Genomic DNA, 23,190 nt, shown 5'->3' on the forward strand with positions numbered 1-23,190 from the left:
GAAAGAACCAGATGCCGAACGCCGACGGTCTTAAGTGTCTGGAGGTGGTTTTGTCCAGTGTGTGCAATTCTCGAGCGACAGATTACCTCCTGTGTAGCCTGATTGCCGGAAGTCTGCAACGCGACAATTTCATTCACGACGTCAGAATTTCGTTGGGTGATTTTTCTTTTACCTAGTTAATTCGTAATTCGTGGCAAAATAAATCTGGCTTTTGTTGCGAGTTCCAACAGACTGCAGTAGTCTGCCTTTGCTTGGCAGACTCGCGTTCTACTGGGCTTTCTTCCAATACGTTCGCAACAATGTTAAAAAAGCGACGGGTTAAATCAACATTTTATATTATTCCAATTACGATTTATTCAAACTTAACAGAGTACAAGCTTTTTCGTTTTATGTTGAATAATTGAATTACAGATTATTTATTGTAACGAAGAGGATAGAGTCTTGAAACTTATTGATGGACGAATTAAACATTGGATGCAGAATCGATGCGATTTCGATTTGAAATTGATGCAAGTTGCCCGCCGGGTGGAAACTATCCGTGGCGCCATCGTTCGGAGAACGTCGCAACTATTATCACAGGAGCCATTTCACGGAGCATTGATTCAAATAAAACGGATTACATCGAGACGGTAACTTATAATATATATTTGATAAAAAAAATAAAATAGAATTCGTGGTAGAAAAAATTATTTTTCCGATCGAAAGACATTATTTTTACTAGTCGATGTTCAGTTTTCTGAACGAACCCTGCAACCCGTCCAGCTCCTTCAGAAGCCTGGATTTAGATTCTGGCTGTCTGGCGCTTTCGTTCGTACGGCTGACTTTTTCTTCCCGTAGATACCAGTCTCTGTTCTTTTCGATCTTCTTCCTCCATGCGTCTGAAAATAATATTCTTCGCTGACAAAAGTACAATAATAAATTATGAATACGTAAGAACCACAGACGAGGTATACGAGCAGACCTTTAACCATTTTCGTGTCACTCGCAACGTTACCAACAGATTTAGAAATAAACACAAGTGGAAGTGAGACAGAGAATTAAATTTTAGTATTTTTTTAAACAGAATGAAAGCTGTGCAGACTAGAATTGAACATCGATCGATTAATTTCATAGGAGTAACCAATCCATTAAGATTATTTAAAGATTTCAAGATTATTAAAATACGTAAGGATGTACCTCATTGACAACTACACCGAAAATCCTTATTTATTTCGAAAATAACTCCATATGCCAGTCAGATCGATTGTATCATCAAAATCCACAAGGTGACAGGTCTATTTATATACCTCGTGTGTATTTAGCATAGCATCAAAAAAAAAAACGGTAGCTTGGAATGATTTCAGTGACGCTGTTTACGTATCTTTGTTAGAATCCTCTTTAATTTACTGATAAGAAATGAAGGATGGAAAGTTATACAAAAGAAAGTATCGTACAGAGGACAGAAGGTCGGAGAAATGAATACATGATGTACGACCTTGGTTCTCGACAGAAATTCAAAGAAACTTTCAGTCTCCTCGAATTTGTCCATATTTCCATACCTATTGTTTGCGATAATTATTAATTAACATCAGGCAATAGTTAAAATAATGCTCGATAGCGTGGGTTGCATAAATAATTGTTTTAATACCATTTTGCATAGAATATTTATTTTTCGGTCAAAGGCACGGTTAACCGTTAATTGATTGGTGAACTCGCCAAGGACGGTCATCCCCACCCCGTTAGTTCTTCTGCCTGCGGCTAGCTGCCGGTGACTCACTCTCTCTCATTCTCTCTCTGGGCTGGCGGACGTGACGGAACCTCCGTGGTTCTGCGCTCCACCTTTACTCGCCACTACTGACCACTGGTCGAGCACTGGTCAACTTTGTTGACCAATACTGACCATTAGTGATCAGTAGCGAGCGAGTTCCGCCTCTCCTCTTTCTAATTTCTTTTTCGACCTTCGAAGGTCTGTTGGGCTTCAATATGGGGTTTCATTTTGCTTTTACTTCTTTGGTCTCCTTCCATATCTCAATACTTGTTCCTTCCTTGTTTGGTTTGTTCGATGCACATTCTATATTGCATGCACAAATCTGTTTCACTGACCACTATCCACACAGTGGTGAGTGATATCTCAATCTCCAATTTCTCACTTCTTTTTCGACATTCGAATGTCTGCTGGGCTTCGATCTATCGTTTCTCCTCGTTCTCATTTGTTTGGATTCTTGTCTTAAATGTTGCTTATTGTATATATCGTGCTCTTGTCCATGTCTATTTCACGTCACTGGTTTCTCTGGGTCCATTTATTTTATTTCACAGCTTCGTGTTTACCAATTCATTATATTTAATTGTTTAACTAATCGCAAATGCCACCCTCTTTAGTTTGTTTCAGATTACTTACAGGCCTCTATCATCGTGGGGCATCGTGGGACTTTTATCTCCAGGTTAAATTTATTTTTAAGGCCGCGATACCAAGCAATTATTAACTTAGCTTCCCGTTCACTCGTTCTCTCGTTTCTTGCTTCGATCACCATCGCGTCGCGTCGCGTATCCAATAATTTAGCTTCACCCCTTTTTAAACAATAATTGCTTGGTAAAATTAGATATAAGCCTCGACGACTCCTATGTATGCGTCTGCGTATGTGCCAAGTAATTCTTTACCAACTAGCTTCCCGTTCACCCGTTCTCTCGTTTCTCGTTCCGGTCACCACTGCTTTGATGTAGAAAGCAAGTGATCGGCCGTTTAGCTGATCCGAAGGGTCAGTTGCCGTCCTCTGGCGAGACGATCCAAGGGAAAGCGTACTTCGGCCGTAGAGGGGATCAGGGACTGTTCCTGTCTACGGTAGCCCCGACACACGCTCCCTCTCTCAGTCAGTCATCTCGAGTTGGGTCCATCTGGCTCCCAACAGGATGCGTGGGAGAAATGGGGAACCTCTGTGTCGGGTGCGTCGATGCTCTTCCCCTTCGATTGGACTTGCCAAGAGGCAACGGAGCTGAATCTTTTGACCAGGTACTCGGTTCGCGTGTCGCGTATCTCGTCCCTTGCGTCGATCACTGCTGATCGACATCGCGTCGTATCGCGTCGCGTCGCGTCACGTATCCCACGATATAGCTTCATCCCTTTTCAAACGAAACAATTACTTGGTACAACCAAACTAGAAGATCGAAGGAACATTGCATCCTTCTATCTCTCTAGTTTGGTAATCTAGCTTGTAAGAATGTAAAAGGGAGATCGATGGAACTTTGATTCCATCTATCTCCCTTCGGGTCTCCACTCGCAGCAACCTCCACGTGGTGAGACCTGGGTAATATTATTTATCGTTTAATCAATAATCGTATCGCTCCTAGCTGGGCCATGCAATTATTAATTGAAATCTAAATAATATTAGCAAATTGGCTGCGACCCCCTTGCATAGGTCATCATAAATATAGAGCTTCTTCGCTAGATTAGTTTCAATTCTCATTGATTCATCAAAGATTCTAGACTATTGTCATAGACGGGGTATAAGAGTAGATCTTTCGCTCAATGTATTTTTCGACCCATTTTTATGGGATCTTGAACCCCCATTACCATTTTCGTGTCATTCGCAACATTACCGACAGATTCAGAAATGAATTTCAACCCCTGCATAGTCAACTCACATGCATTTATGCACACACTACAGCTATCAGCCCTTATTATTAATTCAGTGAATAGTTTCTCAACTGACCACCATCTATGAGAAAAGGGCGCTAAAATCTCCGAATTTTCAGGTCGGTATGGCAGTCAGAAAGTCCGCGAAAGTCCATAAGTTGCAAGGTCTGCTCGTATACCTCGTCTACGATAAGAACTCCCCAATTATATTAGCATCGGGGGTTCACCAGGAACTATAGTAAGCGCTAAATTACGCTAGAGGTCACTACTGAGGCAACAAGGGTAGCTTTCCTCCAGATCTCGCCATTTTTCTGATTTCCTCCGCCATTTGCACCCTTATTAGTCCTGCACACACTTTGTATGCACATTCCTTAACGTAACTCACCATTTAACTCGTCGAAGGTGCCTGCTAGACCTCCCCATTCCTTTGGCAATATATCCTTGTCCATGTAGGGATGCAATTCCTCTCCGCCACCAGTATGCACGCGAAACTGAAAGAAAGAAAGAAAATGTAATATAGTACAGAGTTGCTACTCGTTATGTTGTATAGGATTGCTCACTTTTTGCACGAGTTTGGCCTTGAGAAGGGGGTAGAATATGTTGAGGATGCTCTCAATGAATGCTGGCGCGTGCAGGAAGTGAACTCTGTGGAGTCGTAACGGCATGCTGTCTTGCACCGCCATCATCGATTTTCGAACGATGGTGTGCGTTGGGCTGCATCTTGTGAAATGCATCACGCTGAATCCCTGAACGCAAAACAGATTCAAAACACATAAATCGAAGCTTCCAATACGCTATATCGTTAGTTCGAAATATAAAAGAAATATTATATCACTAGTGTAAGCAACCTTTAGGTTTGTAATGAGTGCAGTTACATTATGCGAGAGTTTCGATCAAAGGCATTGCCGACTATGTGTGTTCGCGTGAAGTATTCATTTAGAAGTTGTTCATTTTATTAGTTAATCGTTCGTTAATAATAATTTAGTTACGTTCGAGTCAGCTTTCCGTGCAAACCATTGTATTAAGATATTAAAGGGAAAATATCTAAAATATCTTACACCAGAGATAACAAAGAGATATAAAAAATCGCGTTACGACGATGCTTGTTTGCAAAGAGTCTAGTAAACCTGTATATTACGTATCTATTGCTTAGATACCTCGAGATCGATGACCATAATGTTCGATAGGCAACGTTCCTCCATTAAACGGGCGTCCAGGACCATGAGGATTCGTTTAGAAATCGTTTGAATGGAAAATTCATCTATCGAGAGGCTTCGTAAGCGTAAGACGGTCACTCTGTGTCCATCTTCCGTCAAAGATGGTAGAACAAAATACTGACTGAAGGTTGATAGAGTAAACGTTAGAAAATCAGCGTGAAAGCTTAGTTAAATTTATAGAAAATAGAAGAATATTAATTACATCGCCTCGCAACACTGTTGGATGTCCCGTAAAAATGGGTCTCGCATAGAGAAAAATTCTGGCACGGCTGTACGAACGCTGAAATATCGTTCCAAAATTAATTTACATCTCTCGATGCTGTTCTTGCACCCGAACAGGAACTTCTCCAGTCTCGCGTCATCTGAAAACCGTAGAATTACTAAAATTATCGTTCGAATCTCGCGAAGACGCGATCGAAAATCCGAGACTTGGAACGACTGCTCGATCAATTACTGGCACCTTTATCTTAATCATTGCTAAAGTAAATTGGAGGAGGTTGTAAAATGTTAAATTTAAAGTGTAATTAGTGCACAGACCCATGTGATTAGGGAGATGAGGCTGTTTGGATAGCCAGTCGCGTATAGCAGCGACGTCGCGTTTCCTCATTTCCGGGTCAGAGGGAACTTCCTCGTCGATGCGTTTCTGTTGCTCGATTGTCGGCGGTAACAGCGTCATCGCGAACTGTAAGAACAAATTTGTTTTTCACTCGAGAAGTCTCTCTAGCTCGTCGAACCTTGGAACTCTCGTTACAAGTTGCGAAAGTTCCGAGAGTCTCGAACTTCCCGGAACATTATCAAGCGATAGATTAAATATTGACAGGCGTCACACATCGTCTTTCGACGCAACGTTCTTTACGGATGGACGTTTCGATCTTTCTTTGAGGGACTTTGAGCATTGTGAAAACTTTTAGGGCGATCAAATATAATTCGAAGTGCAAAGGGTTGATAAAAGATAATAAAAAATGGGCCAAAGACATATTTTCGTGGGGTTCGAGGATCTCTCTTCGAGTTCCTAAAAATCTAGTAATATTATGAAAAAAGATAGAAACTTTCGTTTTAACTTCGTTACAATTGGAATTCTATGTCATTGGAACATTGCATAATATCTCTGAATGCTAACGGGGGAGAGTTTTGTAAGTCAATCGACATTCGTCGACTTCACTTTTGTAGAAAGCTAGTCTCGAGACCCACGAAACACGCACGGGGATCGAAAATTGGTCGATCGAGCGACATACGTGAGTGGAAATTACAGTGGCACGAGGATCGAGGAGATTACGATGCACGGGAGTAACCGTGTGATGGATTGTAAACAATAAAGAAAGAGAAAATCACTGGTGTCTTTCGAATTGGCAAATTTAATTGTTTCGTAAACGTGACTCTTTCGTCACTGCTTTCAAAACTTGCAATCAATAGTATACACCTTAAGACAACACACTCCAGAACACTAATATTTTGGTGCAGAATAAACATAAGATCTCGTAATCATCGATAGAGAAGAAATGAAAAGAACTTGCAATCCATAGTATACACCCTAAGAGAAATAAACATAAAAAAATAAGAAATAAACGTAAGATTCGTAATCATCGATAGAGAAGAAATGAAAAGAGCTTGTAATCCACGGTATACACCCTAAGAGAAATAAACATAAGACTTTGTAATCATCGATAGAAATTCAATGAAAAGAACTTGCAATCCACGGTATACACCCTAAAAGAAATAAACATAAAAAAATAAGAAATAAACATAAGACTTCGTAATCATTGATAGAAAAGAAATGAAAAGAACTTGCAATCCACGGTATACACCCTAAAAAAAATAAACATAAGACTTCGTAATCATCGATAGAGAAGAAATGAAAAGAACTTGGAATCCACGGTATACACCCTAACAGAAATAAACATAAAAGAATAAGAAATAAACATAAGATTTCGTAATCATCGACAAAGAAGAAATGAAAATTCATTTCTCGACTTATCTCTGATTAGAGAAATCCATAGAATAGAATAGAATAGAATAGAAGCAATCGAGAAGTTACTTTTAAACGTCTTACTTACTTACCCAGTGTGAATTGGTAGAGTCTGGAGAACGAAAGAGAAGCACAAAAGTTTAGAAACGAGTCACAAGTGTGATACAAAGTGTGTGTGAGAACTGTGCGAAGCGTGTGAGACTCTAGATCGAACTGCACGCGTCTCCGTACGTAGTATCGGCATTTCTATTCGTTCGAAGCAGAGCGATTCTTCTTTTGTAACAGGTGCACATCGCGTTCCCCACCATCGCGCGTAAAAACCGCGCGGAAACACCATGGGTGTTGGTGGAAAAATGGTTGGAACCTTGGATGCACGTACGGTTGTCGTAACAGTATCGTTAGTATCGCTACGTGACCGGATTTTATTTCGATCGACGCCGGGTTTAAAAATCAAAGCGTCCTCTAATAAGAGAGAGACGTTTCTTTTAATTATATTGTAAATTATATTCACCATGTTATTTCCGAAACGTGTTTTGAGTCGTTGCTCGCTGTAGCGAGTAGAAAATCATACGTTCCCCGACGGAAGTTTGCAACGTTTCGTTGACAGCGCTCCACGCCGGAAGTCCCTGTTAAATTCTTAGAATTATCGGAAACGTCGTCGAGCTGGGGACCGAAATGAAGAGATTCGGACATGTTGCAAAATGCTGGGTTGTTTTCTTCCATGCAACACCGCTTGCATAGCCTGCATTTTTGGTGCATTCTGTTCTCCAGCTGGTAAAAACGATCAGACTTAGAGTAGATCGACAATGCTCGTAATGCTTGAACTTTGGAATCTTACTTTTGAGATTATCGAATTGCAGCTACATATTTCGTTACGTGTTAACGAATATCTGAGTTATTAAATAAACATGGCGAGCAGAGGAAATGTTACGACCATCGTCGGTCTACTCTGCGCTCAACGCGAACTTCCGGCGCGTTTGGATGAATCTTGGCGTGTTAAAGTTTCAAAAAATTACTCCATCACCCAATAAACTAGAAGCTTAAATTTCACTCTGAACTTAGTTTTCCAAGACTCGTTCGTGGTCCAAGAGGGGTCGATTCCATCGACTGTTGCGGTTTGAAAATATCGGGAAAGACCAAAAAGATATCGTGCATTTTTCAATGTAATTTGAGCTCCGTCAACACTCGACTTATTGCCAAAGGCGATCTAACCGTCGAACGAAACGCGTCAGAACAATCAGAAACCATTCCCAGAAAATGACGCTGCTGATTTTCGAAAGAAATGACTCAGATAAACAGCAATGATGGACCGTAGTTTAGAAAATAAATTTTAATAAATAGAAACATCTGAATGTACCCATTCTAGCGCGATAGATTATAAAAGAAACTGTTGAATTAGGACTGATAGACCGGCGCAAGCATAACCACAGCCTCGGAGTTTTGTTCGTCGACTTTCGCGTCGGGCTTCTTCCCCTCGACGGTCTGTTTGGCATTAAAGTCTCTCATGGCCAACTTAGTGGCGGCCATGTCGGTGTCGTCGTCGAGAATTTGCACGATTTTCTGCACGGTCGAGTACTCCATCACCACCGCTGATTTCCCCTCGTTCGCGGTCTGCGACGCCTCCGACATTCTCGTCCTCTCCTCCATAGGATCCCACTTTCCGATCGTTTCCCTGCAACAGTCCTGCTTTTAACCCTTTGCACTCCTATATCGAGTGTGATTCGACATCAATTTTTATCTCAGCAGCTCCCTCTTTTTCAAGTCCAAACCAAAGAGATATCGTACACTTAAAAATTGCAAAATTCAGCAATGGTGCAAGTAAAACAGATATTTCATTGAATCCCTACTTTTTAGTTGACGTAAATAAAACACTTGGAAGCGTTTGGAAGCTGCTGGTAACAAAATTCAAATACAATTCGAAGTGCAAAGGGTTAACATTCGCCAGTTTACCAACGAGATAAAGAAACATTTACATGGAGGTGACGCGTTCCTCGCTGGTCGAATCAATCATGTTCGTCGGGTGCCTCGAATTAGAGTTCGCCTTCAGCTTGGACGTCCTCCTGTTCCTCGTTTCGCGATTCACCGTCGTGTTCGATTTGCGACGAACGATCGGTTTCTCGGTTTGCTTCGGGGAGCCGCGTCCAGCCTCGCTCTGCCTCGGGCTTCCAGGCTTCTTCGAGGCTTTCGAAGCATAGGTGCTCTTCAACCTGGACGAACCGTCTCTCGGGTCCTTCTTGAAGCAGCACCGATGACTACGATATTGCCACCTGTCGAGCAGTCGATAGCTTCAAGCAGAGAACGACCAAAACGACGAGATTTTGGTTACCATAACGCGCAGGTCGTGACCGTTGAGCTGAACATGAAGAAGCAATTCAACACTGTCAGCACTATCAGTGGTTCCAACATGGTAACGAGGACGCCTACGACGATTTCGACTGACGCAACTAAATTTCTAAACGTCAACGGAAGCGATCGGGTGCGCGCAATGGCGCTCTCTTCGCTCGTGAAATATCTGACGAACGACTCTGACACGTTTTCTTGCTGTTTGCCATCCATTTAAATTTATTTTAATCAAATAAAATTCGAAATTACGCTAACTGCGTCTCTTCGAGGTCGTCGACTCGCGTAGAGTTTCTTTAAATTCCTTGAGAAGTGCAATCTCTATTTGTAATGTGATTTCCTTTCTATAAACACTTTGTTTCTATTACGGTTAGAAGAGACATCCTTTCTATATGAGTTTTACAACAGAACTAAACTGCAATCGTACAGAAAAAACCTCTGTGTTTATGCGAGGTCCTATCGCATCTTTGAATGAACAGAAAACCGAATCTTACGAGGGAATATCTCTCTCCTTCAGCATAGGAGACCAGTAAATCCGATTAATTTTGTACTTGATTTTTAGTGGAAAACCTAACAGTAATTTCGCGTGATAAATAAATTGAATAAAAGGCGATTTTCGGTTGAAGGAGTGCGCGTAACTGGCAGGTAATGGTTCCAGGAGTGGCGAGATAGATAGTATAGAGGGGTGTAAGCAGGAAGAGTGTACAGATTACCGTAGCTGTCGACAGGGGTAGGTAGGATCGTTCGACCCCGCAGAGACGTAGACCTTTTCCCTCACCGGGGGTCCTTCTGGCAGCTCTTTAGAGGCGATACGGGACAAAGCCGTGCGTAACCGCAATATAGAGAAAAAAGGAGAGTTCTCGATGTGTACGGCGCATCTGTGTGACGCGTTATAATGATGATATTACGCGCGGTGTCGCCGAGTTCCGTCGGTTGCGCTTACGATTCACGATGAAAACCAAGCCACAATGAAAACACCGTACCGGGGGACCACCCTCGGTGGTGATCTCGCGCCTGGTTCTCACCACCTGCCGCCTGACCGACCGCCGACTTATTTATTCCTACCCCGTCGACGATCAACGTTATTAATCGACGCGAACCTACCAATTCCTCCGATCGATTCCCCAGCCCTTCGATTTATAGGAAACGTTGATCAAATTTGCAAATATAACAACTCGGGAACACTCTGTACTCGGAGTCGTATTTAACACTAGAAAGACTGAAACTTAGTATACCCCTGGGAAAAATTTTAATAGGCGATTCTAGAGACCAAAATAAGACGAAAATCAAGAATACCGATTTATCGATGGAGGCTTCGTTAAAAAGTTATTAACGTTTAAAGTTCCGCTCGTATGGAATTTTTTTCTCGAAAATGCGCAGGATTTCGGGGGTATGCGTAATGACCAAAAATGATCGTAATTGACCCCCGCAACCGACAATAATTTTTCCAAAACGATTTGAAATTTTTTTTCTTCCGTCGAAAAATTAGGTCAAAATTACTGCTTTTGGGCAATATAGGTATAACACACATATATAAACCGGAAATGAAGGAGGGGGGATGTAACTACAATTATTAATAAACGCATTTATACAAAAAGTCACAGAATTCTAAGAAATTGTGTCATATACATAATTGTTTTTCTAATTGAAATTAAAAAGCAGTCGAAATGACTTCCTCGGGCAATCTAGTGTCAAATACGAGCTCCCCCTAGATTAAAATAAAAATTTAGTAACACGTTTCGAGTATCGCTTCGAGTCGATTCGAGGGACGATCGAAAAGTATCAGAACCGTGCGAAAATTCAGTGAGCTCGAACCTTCTGGTCGTGAAATATAGCCCAGCTCTTTCATTCCGTCGAAGATCTTTTCTCTGTTCGAAGAGACTCGTCCATCGCGTATAATATCGCGGCCACTTGTCGTTCCATTGAAACGGCGACCGCAGGCTTTTCTTTACGAGCGTCTCCGCGTCGGGAAAAGCGTCTTCCAGCAGCCGTCGCGCCGCGATCATACGTGTCACGCTATTTTTCGTACATCGAGAGCATGTCCTTTCTGGTGGCTTCCTAATTTATTGGCCACACCGCCATTGTCAGCCGGACCACACAGCTCGAACGACACCTTTATGAACTCCCACGACAATCGCGATTATCAACCCTCCACGCTTCGTGTCGCCCGCCTTTTCTTCCCTGCTCCTTTTTCTCCTCCTCCTTAATAATCCTGACAACCTTGACTATTACGCGATCGAGTGGATCCTTCGCTATTCTAGCGTCCTTAAGGGACCTTTCTTGTGGGATCTAAAAAATCGAATTTTTCTTTTTTTTTTTTGCCTTGTTTTTTAGCATGTAGTCTCGAAAATATATCTACCAAATATTAAATTGAAAATAATTTGAAATTCTTTTTTTTTCGTCGAAAAATTTAGGCACCTAATTAGATTTTCGGTAAGGAATTTTTTTCTCGTAAATGCTTAGGATTTCGGGGGTATGTGTAATGATAAAAAATAATTGTAATTGACCCCTGTAACTAAATATAATTTTTTTAGTGCGATTTGAAATATTTTAATTTCATCGAAAAAGTTCAGTACCTACTCGAATTTTTTTCTCGAAAGTGAATAGGATTTTGGGGGTATGTCTATTCACCAAAAATGATTGTAATTGACCCCCGTTACCGAAAATATTTTTTTCACTATGATTTGGAATTCTTTAATTTCGACGAAAAATTTGTCCACTTACTGAATTTTTTTCTTGAAAATGCGTAGGATTTCGGGGGTATGTGTAATGATACAAAATGATTGTAATTGCCCCCTGTAACTAAATATAATTTTTTTAGCGTGATTTGAAATATTTTAATTTCATCTAAAAAGTTCAGTACCTACTCGAATTTTGTTCTCGAATATGCGTAGGATTCGGAGGTATGTGTAATGATAAAAAATGATTGTAATTGATCCCTGTAACTAAATATAATTTTTTTAATGCGATTTGAAATATTTTAATTTCATCGAAAAAATTCAGTAGATATATCGTCGTTCGGCACTAAAAGGGTTAAGGGTGGTATTTGTTCGAGGTGGAAACGCAACGAGAACCGTCGCGTCGGTTCTCCCGCTGAGTGCCAGTCGAAATTTCTCAATGGCAGGCACCGATGTCCAGCATGTACTAAGATCATTATGAGACAGCGTTAGAAATGTAAGGGAAGGAGTTGAGGGCAATTACGAGGACGCTTTGAAAGGCGAGAATGGGGTGTCTCGGGAGGCGTCGCGTCATCAATCGTCGTGTCGTTTCTACGGTGGCTCATTGAGCAACCGGCAGGTCTGTTTCCAGCCGCTGGAAAGGACGGTTCCTCTGTAACGAAGCAATTTTACGCTGGTCTTCGGGATGAATGGGCCCGAGAGTACGCTGGTGCACTTTCGGTGACCTGTTCGCGCTTTGCGAACTTCATTCAAAAATCCTGTCGACAGAGGTTCGTTCAAAGATCTATGAATACTCCACAAGCATAACCACGATGATCTTTCGTTGCCCGGTGACTAGCAAACTCCTATTCCAACGAGCAGATGACCAATAAGACCAACGTGTACGCGAAAGAACTTAAACGCTTGCATTTATAACATTCAATGAAATATACAGTTAAATCAAGCATTCTTAGACCAGATAAATGAAATTAAAAAATATTCATTGTAAAAGTTAATTATTGCTTTTCTAATTTATATCGTGACTCGAAAATTGCCCTTCACGGTTGCCACGATTTGATCTAAATTCTTGGAACATTAGACACTGCTGAAACGTTCGTTAGCAATGTAGCCATTGGATGACGAATCTTTCTTATTGTAGAGTTTGTTCCAAAGATTCCTTTTATAGAAGAGACGCGTCTATGTAAGGCAGAATCCGCTACAATCGCCTTGGTGACAAATTCGCTATCAAATCGAAGTATCTGAAATACTTGGAAACGATCGCTTTTAAAAAACAAACTAAGCTACATTGTGTAACTGTTTCCAACGAATTATTTATAACACGTGTTATCTTGCATAAGACATTGATTGTATTTTTTAAACGCTATTTTATAGCGTTCTGTGAGTCATTTCGTTTCATTCTTCCGATAAGATTTCTAGTACCTGGCGTGCTCAACTTCTCCGAACGAATATCAACTGCTTCAAGTTCAACATTCATAATATTTAGTAAACAGAAATGCGTGTAAAAGATACGAAAGTTCCATTTGTATTGATAATTATTCATGAGCTTAAAATTCTACGTACTTCGACGCTTTCTGAGCGAACGAAAACGTGCAGCGATGACAGCTCAATGACATGCACTATAAGGCTATTCTAAGACGATTTTTCCTAATAATCGTTTGAAAGTTACAATTTGCTACGCATAATCTCTTGTTGCGCTTAGTCGACGTTCCCTTTCGCGGTGTTTCTTGCAAAACGTCCTCTTCCTCGTGTTTTTTGCACTTCCGGTTCCGTCGGAGGCTTCGGAGTTCTCAGCTCCAGCTCGATATTACGCCTTGGCTGATCGCTGCTGGCTGGTTTCTTTTTAACTTTTAACATAAAGACATTTTGATCACCGTCGGTTACGCGATCCGTGTGCACTTCCTGCGATCCTGGACGATCCATCACAGGGTAGATCGTGAACGTTCTGCATTGATCGTTAGTGTTCGGGCCTCCTCTGCACTGGCCAACCTGGACGAACGAAACAAATATTAACCCTCTGCACTCCTATGTCGATAAATAGATATCGTACACTTGAAAATTACAAAATACAACAACAGTGGAGATAAAACAGTATTCAATTGAATTTATTTGTCCCTCTGTTCGTTTAAATTGCCCTATATTCTAGTTAATGTACATTTCAAATAAAACACTCAAAAGCGTTGCTTTTAAAAGAGCTGCCAATAACAAAATTGAAATATAATTCGGAGTGCAAGGGGTTAAATAATGGAATTTTATGAAAAACAGAGGGGTTGATTTAACCCTTTGCACTCCGAATTATATTTCAATTTTGTTACCAGCGGCTGCCAATGCTTTCAAGAGTTTTATTTGAAATTTACCTGTTAAAAATAAGTGTTTTATTTACACTGTTGTTGTATTTTGTAATTTTCAAGTGTATGATATCTGTTTGGTTTGGACTTGAAAAAATGTCGAGTGGGACTTGACGAAGGAGCTTCTGAGATAAAAATCGATGTCGAGTCACACTCGATATCGATAAATATAATTAAATAATTACCTCGTAAGAAATAGCCTGAGGCATGGAGTCGCTGTCGTCCTTCTTGCCTATTCGAGACTTTGACTCTACGCGGAACAGGATTCGATTGTTATCCGAGCCCTTCAGTATTTTGGGGCCCTCCTTGCTCGTGGGTCTCTGTATTTCCACCACGTCACAGTCACACGGAGGGTCCCAATCTCGTGATTTCTTCGATTTACTTTTGTCCCTCTCCATGCGAATTATCAGCTGATTCCCGATCATGGCTGTCCCGATCTCTCGATAGTATTTCGATTTTACATCTCTCGTCGACTTTTTCGGTTTGCACGCTGGCGGACATGGCGCGGGAGGCATTGGTGGACAGGAATACATCTTCCAACATGTATTTAGCGATCACTGAACACTGTACTTTCCCATATTACGACGATGTCCTAAAACGAAGCTTAACTTTTTATGGGCCCGTGAAACTTTCATATCACATGTTAATATATCGACATTTTACCAACTAATTTTAGTTTTCTCGCAAGATTACGTATACGTCTTAATTATATAATGTCTCTCTGATAACTGATAACAATATTGACGACGGTTGACAGTACCATCAACCTGAAATATCAAAGTAAATGCATTGCAAGCTTATATTTAAGAACAAAATTCGGTCCATAGAGGGTTTCGAGGCTTTCGAATCGCGTAATGACTTAAGTTATATAATTACGTATACGCGAATAAAACCAGCTTATTAGAGACAGCTAATCAATCGTTACCTCGATGATCGTTAGGAAGAATCGTAGCCTAACTCGTAGAATTTGGAATTTAAGGACAATGATCGGTTGAATACATGTTTGAAGAAGCGATGGAATCGATGGGTTTTTGAATCGATTCTCTGAATCGAGTCGTTCACGGCACTGTAAAGTTCAGAGACGTTCAGGTCGCGCAGCCAACGCGTCCATCATGGCGCCGTCTCCGACGATTTAAAACGATTCCAAACATATTCCTCATTTCATTCCTCAGACCCGAATTCCTTCTTCCTCTGACAAGATGAACGAGAATCGAGAGAGATGATCGTGGCTACACACAAGTGTGGATGTCCACCCAAGGAGAAGAAGCCACCCTGTTCGCCGTGTTGTGCTTCGAGAAAAGGTGTTGAAACTAAACGGGAATATCCTCCAAGAAGATTCGAGTGGCCTAAAGTCGAGGTTCCAGCTTGCTGTCCGATAAAACCTTTGGATACTTCTTGTTTTCCTTCGCGAAAGATCCGTTCAGAGATCGCGGATAAAGGGCTTCCCTACTAACAATTGGAGGCTGTTATCAACGAGAATCGAGAGAGATGATCGTGGCGACACACAAGTGCGGATGTCCACCCAAGGAGAAGAAGCCACCCTGTTCGCCGTGTTGTGCTTCGAGGAAAGGGGTTGAAACTAAACGGGAATATCCTCCAAGAAGACTCGAGTGGCCTAAAGTCGAGGGTCCAGCTTGCTGTCCGATAGAACCTTTGGACACTTCTTGTTTCACTTCGCGAAAGATTCGTTCAGAGATCGCGGACAGAGGGCTTCCCTATAAACAATTGGAGGCTGTTATCAACGAGAATCGACTGGTGATCAGGACGCAAAAGGAACCTGTTGAAGAAGAGTACGATCCTCCTTGCGACTGCGTGGAGGATCCTCGACCTGGTGGACAGAGCGTCGATGAAAAGAAGCAGGAGCAGAGTTCTGGAAATCGTACGGTGACTTTGTATCCTCGAGCGCATGCGCCGCACGATGACTCGGACGAAGACGACGAGGAGGACGAACTGCCTAAGATCGGATCCATCGATCTCGAGGAGAATCCGAATATATTCCTGCTCAGGGTGAGGAGGAGGGCCAAAGATGGCCAAAATATCGATCTTGAGTTTAAGACTGCGCGACCATGGTCGACGAAGAAACGATTAGAGTACAGCGAGAGTGTTTACAGGCCACAGTCTGTGGATCCTGAAACGACCAAGATCGACAAGACCGTGGATGGTGAGAAGAAACAGGGGAAACGTGCATCTTCCGGTAAGAAGAGGAAGAGGAACTGAATCACTATATTTATACCGTTAAACCTTGATACTATTTTTATACCATTGGACCACATTAATAATACTGTTTCCGAATATTGAAACTCGGTTCGATTTTGTTTTTTTAGAAGAAGCTTGCGAGATAGTTATCCATCCACGATGAAAGGAATTTTCGAAAGATTTCGTAATAAGGAACCTAATAGAGATATTGTCCTGGCTGGGAAAAACTTTAATAGGTGATTCTAGAGGCCAAAATAAGACGAAAATCAAGAATACCAATTTATCGATGGAGACTTCGTTAAAAAGTTATTAACGTTTAAAGTTCCGCCCTTACTGAATTTTTTTCTCGAAAATGCGCAAGATTACAGCGGTGGGTCTATTCACCAAAAATAATTGTAATCGACCCCCGCAGCCGAAAATAATTTTTCCAAAACGATTTGAATTTTTTTTCTTCCGTCGAAAAATTTCACACCTTCTCGAATTTTTTTCTAGAAAGTGGGTAGGATTTCGGGGGTACGTGTAATGATAAAAAATGATTGTAATTGACCCCTGTAAGTAAATATAATTTTTTAATTTTGTCGAAAAATTTCACACCTTCTCGAATTTTTTTCTAGAAAGCGGGTAGGATTTCGAGGGTATGTGTATTCACCAAAAATGATTGCAATTAACCCCCGCAACCGAAAATAATTTTTCCAGAATGATTTGGAGCTTTTTAATTTTGTCGAAAACTTGTTTACATTCTCGAATTTTTTTCTCGAAAATGCGTAGAATTTCGGCGGTATGTGTAATGATAAAAAATTATTGTAATTGACCCCTGTAACTAAAAATAATTTTTCCAAAACGATTTGAAACTTTTTAATTTTGTCGAAAAATATGTTTACATTCTCGAATTTTTTTTCTCGAAACTGCGTAGGAATTCGGGGATATGTGTATTCACCAAAAATGATTGTAATTGACGCCTGCAACTAAAAATAATTTTTCCAGAATGATTTGAAACTTTTTTACTTTAATTGTTAATAACTTTTTAACGACGCCTCAGTTAAGAAAATAATATTCTTGATTTTCGTCTTATTTTGGCCTCTAGAATCTCCCATTAAAATTTCTCCCAAAGGGAACAGCCTGTATATTGTATTGGATCGATGGGAATTAACTCCCTACAAAACGAAACGATAGGTGCCGAAAACGCGCCCCTTTTGTTGGGCGTGGGGCACTTTAACATCCGACCATTGATCTATTTTCTTGGTGAATAGATTTCGAGAAGCTCGCCAAAGGTTGTCGTAAACCTCTTGGCTTTTCCAAAGCTTATTATCAGCCCCCTTTTCTTTCTATCTCTTACATAATTACTTGTTGGAATCAGGATTATCGTTGCTAGCTAAAAATAGTAATGTACTAAACATTATGGTAAATTATGGATCGTTATTAAAATTCATATTTTTATTCATAGAATTAACGAAATTGGAGCTTCGTAGAGGGTTCTTTTAATGGGAGATTCTAGAGGCCAAAATGAGACACAAATCAAGGATATTTATTTGTTGATTGAGAGGTTGAAAATAATTTATTTAGAACGATTTGAAATTTTTTATTTTAAATTTTTAACGAAGCCTCGATCAACAAATTGATATTCTTGTGTTTCGTCTTATTTTGGCCTCTAGAATCTCCTATTAAAATTATATCGAGTGAATTCCGTAGTTTTTCGATAGTTAAAATTTACCATAAAAGCGTAAACATCCATAATCTGTTATAAAAATCTGTTCGACGAACGGGACGATTGTCGATGCTCTGGAGAGTCTCAAATCCGTCTAAACAGCAAGGAAAAGGTAGAAGTCGTTTTCTTGGACCGCGTTGAATGAACACCAGCTAAGAAAGAGATCTGTAAAAGCCTCCGAGGCGATTCTCACGATCGAAGTCAGGAGTCAGGTGCGCGGATGAATGGATCCTCCGCATCGATCCCATTCACTTCCTTTCCCCGACCCACCCCCGCCCACCGGGGCCCATTTTTTTCCATGTCAGGGAATTAAGAAAACGACGAAGAAGGAGACAAAGTGGCCTAGAGCAACGGACGAGACTCGAAAAAGACGATATTTCAGCAAAGTGCGGTAACCTGACATAAAAATCGTAGCCAAAGACTCTTGGAATCCCGATTATCGTGGGAGGGCTCGACGTTCGATGGCGTGAACGGTGAAAAATTGTAATTCCCGTTTACAAAAGGCCGATCATGGGCGTTACTGGACGATACTCATTCTCCAAACGTTGTAATACAGGGCTTCTTAAAATTTTATTTCCCTTCTGACCGCTTTTGCCTTCTTTGACGAAATTATTAACGAGCCCCGTTTTCGCGTAATCTGTAGATGCCGAGTATCCCGACTCCATTTACGCTTCCGTGAATTGATACGAATCGAACAAAGTTATCTATCGAGATATAACTACCCTTTTTTATAGCCAAAGGATTAAGGTTTGTTAGTTATATGATAAAACCGATGATAAAAGCGCGCAGTAACGCGATTTCCGATAGTGTGTCAAGTTCGAGGTCTCCGAAGTGGAAGAAAAAGAGAATCACAGAATGGTACGTTCAAAGTTCGTTTCTTTTGCGATCGAAATAGAGTACAAGGATAAATAGAATTTGTTTGTTAATTAAAAAACGAGAACTGTCCAGGAGTTTGGGAGATTTTGCCCCCTATTCGATGGTTAGAAGGCTGTAATGGCGTAATAATCAAGAAGTTTCGCTCGCAGGTAGAACAGATGATCCTTGCGGTGGGTAAAACGATTGTTTTCAGAGGCCAAGTGTCGCTAATAAAATAATATAACTTCCCCAACAGTTCGTAAACTTGGTCGTTCCAAATATTTATGACACTTTTTACAACCGGGGAATATTCCGGTCAATTTGACTCGCCTTTCGAGCTACAATTTCCAATATTAATATATGCGTACTTTCCTCGTAGAATAATCAAGATAAAATATTTCAAATGGTACATATTTGCCCCGATATTTTCATAGCAAACAGGATTATAATTCTGCACCAAGCATCGAGGTGAGTCAATTGAAAAGTGTACTCACGCGAAGCATTTTTCTTATCTTGTAATTAGACTGCGGATGTTTATGCATTTATGGAAAATTTTAATCCTGAAAAAACTACGGAATGCATTTAATATGCAAAAATATAAGAAATACTTAAAGTAAGATACGAATTATTATATTTAGGGGTTGAGACAGAGCTCTATAAAGCTCTGATTTCATTAATTCTATTAATAAAAATATGAATTTGCACAAAGATCCGCAGTCTACTTGTGACGAACAAAAGCAGGAAAGTACGCGTTTTTTAAACCTTTTGTCGTCGTTTCACACCCACGTGGACGAGTTAAAAGAACAAACAAAGCGATTAGAGCACAAGTAGGTACGCGTGTTGGATAAACAATTTTAATTGAGGAAAATTTCCAACTCGTACGACTTAAATGCTCAAACAATTGATTGCGCAAAATTGTGCATATGTTTTCGTCCATGTTGCGTTTCTCTAACGTTGTTTTCGTTGTATCTACGCGTGCATAACGAGAATACTAACTCCGCGAAGGAAAATGTCGAGGAGGAAGCGGGGAAAGGAAAATCTAATGTTATGAACGATTGATAAGACGGCTGATAAATAGGAGCACGTTCGTTGGCGATACCCTCGTTAACCAGCAGCGATCGCAAACGCAAGGTAGAAACGAAGAGAAATGGCAACCACCAAGAGCTACCTGTTCGCTGTTTTAATTACAGCCTACTTGACAGCATCAAACGCTGCTCGAAGCTGCGGCAACTATAGTAATCTGTGTTCGGGCAACAGAGGAAAGCACACTTTATGTTTGTACCCGGTTAGTATCAAAAAATTGTTCTCCGTTCGTCGAAAGAATTTGCTATTTCTAGACATATTACGGCTCGAATTTTTGAAAAGTTACATTTTTGGACCTTTTAAATCCTCAACGACGACGGTGTTATTTAAGAATTTACAATTATCGGGGATATTTTATCCTAAACCGTGAATTTATGTATCTAACGCGCGTACACATTTGATTCGCTATGTTTGTTCATTGTAACTTATTCGCGGGTAAAATTATTTTTGGGGAAAAAGATACATGAAAAGGTAATATTATAAAATCCTGCTTTGCGTTATTTACGTTATTTTTATTGTCCATTTTAGAGAAAATTTTGTCAACAGTCAAGTCTAGTCACAAGATAAGAAAAATGCTGTTTGCTATGAAAATATTAAGACAAATATGTATCACTTGAAATATTTTATTAGTTAGTCAAAATCGAAGATAATGAGGCAAGACAACAATAAAAGTCTCTATCGAAATCTGTTTGTCCAAGGCATAGCGAATATTCACGAAACTTCGAACGAACAAATTCTATTTTTTTTTTTTTTTTGCTGAGACACCCTGTATTTTAATTGATTACCCATTGTGTTGGGTAATTTGGTTAAAAAATAGCGTTGTTTTAGAACCCAGCACCGGCGAGCACGTGTGTCTCGGTGTTAAGTGCAGGACTCACTCAGGCTGAGAAGGATGAGATCGTTGACAAGCATAACGAACTCAGGCAACGCGTGGCCAGTGGTCAAGAGAAAAGAGGATCTCCAGGACCACAACCTGCAGCAACGAACATGCAGAATGTGGTACGATGGACCATTTTCTACGTAAAACAGTAAACTGTACACTGGAATTTTACCTAGAAATATTAGAGTTATAAAGATGACGATGCAAGAGATTACAAAGCAATAATTCGTCAAACATTCCTCTTTCACCTTGCTTCTATTTCTTAAATCGTTAAGTAAGAAATTAAATTCAGTGTTTGTTATATTATTCGATGAATCTTTTCAGTCTTGGGACGACGAATTGGCCGAGATAGCCCAGAGATGGGCCAACCAATGCGAATTCGGACACGATACTTGCAGAGATGTGGGTAAGACTAACTTTCTATGCCAGTAAGTTTACTTCATCTTTCATAGTTTACGAAGTAATTCGTACTTTGATCGAACAAGCGACTGAATTTGCAGGACTAACAGGTCTTGTAAAACTTCTCAGGCAAACTATAAAGAAATTGTTTCGTAAACTGTAGCATCTTTTACCGTGAATTACAAATTGTTAACCAGTGGCTTTGCAGCTCGATTCAGCGTTGGACAGAACGTGGGGATAACGATGACCACTGGAACTCAAACCACGAAGCCGTCAGACATAGTCGTGTCGTGGTACAACGAAGTGGAGATGGTGGACAGGAATTTGGTGACCAGATTCACGTGAGTCTTTCGTTTCACAGAATCTGAAAGTTATTTGTTAGCTCGAAACAGCAGTTGTCGATTCTAGCGGGCACCCAGGATCTTAACTTTGGTGATCTCTGGAACAGTTCGATTCAGAGGGTCGCTGAAAATGCGTTTAATTTGAACAGGAATGTGAACACGAACATTGGAGCCATCGGTCACTATACTCAACTGGTTTGGGCGAATACGAACAAAATCGGTTGTGGTAAGGTCGTTTTCAAGAAAGATGGATGGACCAGTTATTACTTGGTGTGCAACTACGGTCCAGCCGGGAACGTGATAGGTGAGCCGATCTACCAAGTGAGAAACTAACGGAAAAGAATTTCATCTAACACGAATCTAACAATAAACAACGGTAAATATAATCCTCTGCTTGGTGGATAAGATATTTGGCTCGAGTTTCCAGGAAGCTATCAAATAAAATGTCGAACGAGGCCACCGCGGTGCCTCCGTAACTTTTACTTTTAACTGCGTTTACAAAATATTTTCCCCTGATACGTCTTCTACTCGATGGGGACGCCTCTCACGGCGTCGTCCAGGCCTAGTCCATTGAAAATTCCGGAGCTACGAAACCGTCCCCGATATTCGAGCAGATCGCATTGAACAATTCCGGTAATACACGATCCACGGTGATCCATATATCAGAAAGTCAACGCGCCCCGGGTGTGCGTTGCGTCCCGGTGTGCGCGAGGACGCTCGTCCGCGACGCACCTGAAGGATCACAGAGGTGTCCAGTCAGAGCTATTAGGGACTAAACGCTTTTTAAACGGGGGAAAGGTATCGAGTGTTGGATACGCAACAATGACGTGGGCAAACATTTCGATATACAAGACCACCCGCGGTGGTTTCAGAGTCCTGGGGACGCGTCGTGCTCTTTTGTACCGAGAAAAATCCGAACCGTGGAGACGACGTGATTCTTGTCAACAGAGAGGGTGCTACGGAATCGGGGTAGGTGAAAAATAACGATTTGCAAGAGCGCTGGGCAGAGATCGCGAGTCAGTGACGAAATATTAGGTCATCGTTTCGTAAAAAATTATTTTCGGTAACGGGGGTCAATTACAATCATTTTTTATGAATAGACATACCCCCGAAATCCTATCCACTTTCAAGAAAAAAATTCAGCAAGTGGACAAATTTTTCGTCGAAATTAAAGAATTCCAAATCATAGTGAAAAAAATATTTTCGGTTCCAAGGGCCAATTACAATCATTTTTTATCATTACACATACCCCCGAAATCCTACGCATTTTCGAGAAAAAAATTCAGTAAGTGGACAAATTTTTCGTCGAAATTAAAACATTCCAAATCATAGTGAAAAAAATATTTTCGGTTGCGGGAGTCAATTACAATTACTTTTGGTCATTACACATACCTCCAAAATCCTACGCATTTTAGAGAAAAAAATTCGAGAATGTGTGAAATTTTTCGACGGAAAAAAAAATTTCAAATCGTTTTGGAAAAATTGTTTTCGGTTGCAGGGGCCAGTTACAATTATTTCGGGTGAATAGACATACCACCGAAATCCTAGCCACTTTCTAGAAAAAAATTCCTTACC

The 23,190-nt window shown here is 40.7% G+C and overlaps 5 protein-coding genes across 6 annotated transcripts; 2 read left to right on the plus strand and 3 right to left on the minus strand.

The window, feature by feature from the left end:
- Positions 1-481: 481 nt before the first annotated feature.
- Positions 482-7,018, minus strand: LOC122394785 (alpha-tocopherol transfer protein-like). The gene is made up of 7 exons (XM_043391916.1): positions 6,886-7,018; positions 5,365-5,509; positions 5,030-5,189; positions 4,768-4,948; positions 4,171-4,356; positions 3,996-4,101; positions 482-878 (listed from the first exon to the last, which is right to left on the minus strand). Exons 2-7 carry the CDS (start codon positions 5,501-5,503, stop codon positions 718-720), a joined length of 933 nt encoding a protein of 310 aa, XP_043247851.1. The 5' UTR covers positions 5,504-5,509; positions 6,886-7,018; the 3' UTR covers positions 482-717.
- A 1,170-nt stretch (positions 7,019-8,188) lies between these two features.
- Positions 8,189-9,199, minus strand: LOC122405189. Its single transcript, XM_043409735.1, has 3 exons — positions 9,120-9,199; positions 8,767-9,060; positions 8,189-8,465 (listed from the first exon to the last, which is right to left on the minus strand). Exons 1-3 carry the CDS (start codon positions 9,197-9,199, stop codon positions 8,189-8,191), a joined length of 651 nt encoding a protein of 216 aa, XP_043265670.1.
- A 4,307-nt stretch (positions 9,200-13,506) lies between these two features.
- On the minus strand, positions 13,507-14,689 carry LOC122405193. Its single transcript, XM_043409738.1, has 2 exons — positions 14,342-14,689; positions 13,507-13,797 (listed from the first exon to the last, which is right to left on the minus strand). The coding sequence occupies exons 1-2, from the start codon at positions 14,687-14,689 to the stop codon at positions 13,507-13,509; spliced, it is 639 nt and encodes a 212-aa protein (XP_043265673.1).
- Positions 14,690-15,375: 686 nt separating this feature from the next.
- LOC122405195 lies at positions 15,376-16,373 on the plus strand. Its single transcript, XM_043409741.1, has 2 exons — positions 15,376-15,574; positions 15,634-16,373. Exons 1-2 carry the CDS (start codon positions 15,376-15,378, stop codon positions 16,371-16,373), a joined length of 939 nt encoding a protein of 312 aa, XP_043265676.1.
- Positions 16,374-19,993: 3,620 nt separating this feature from the next.
- LOC122394793 (venom allergen 3-like) lies at positions 19,994-22,104 on the plus strand. Of its 2 annotated transcripts, none has more exons than XM_043391928.1 (5): positions 19,994-20,197; positions 20,824-20,994; positions 21,200-21,281; positions 21,483-21,615; positions 21,765-22,104. In XM_043391928.1, the coding sequence occupies exons 1-5, from the start codon at positions 20,060-20,062 to the stop codon at positions 21,946-21,948; spliced, it is 708 nt and encodes a 235-aa protein (XP_043247863.1). In that variant the 5' UTR covers positions 19,994-20,059; the 3' UTR covers positions 21,949-22,104. The 2 variants fall into 2 exon arrangements, with proteins under 2 accessions (XP_043247863.1, XP_043247864.1); XM_043391929.1 differs by having other exon boundaries at positions 21,483-21,608; positions 21,772-21,938.
- Positions 22,105-23,190: the final 1,086 nt, after the last annotated feature.

The sequence above is a fragment of the Colletes gigas genome, unplaced genomic scaffold, assembly GCF_013123115.1.
Source record: "Colletes gigas isolate AHSC1104 unplaced genomic scaffold, ASM1312311v1 Colletes_gigas_Sc00004, whole genome shotgun sequence".
In the NCBI taxonomy this organism is placed as follows: domain Eukaryota; kingdom Metazoa; phylum Arthropoda; class Insecta; order Hymenoptera; family Colletidae; genus Colletes; species Colletes gigas.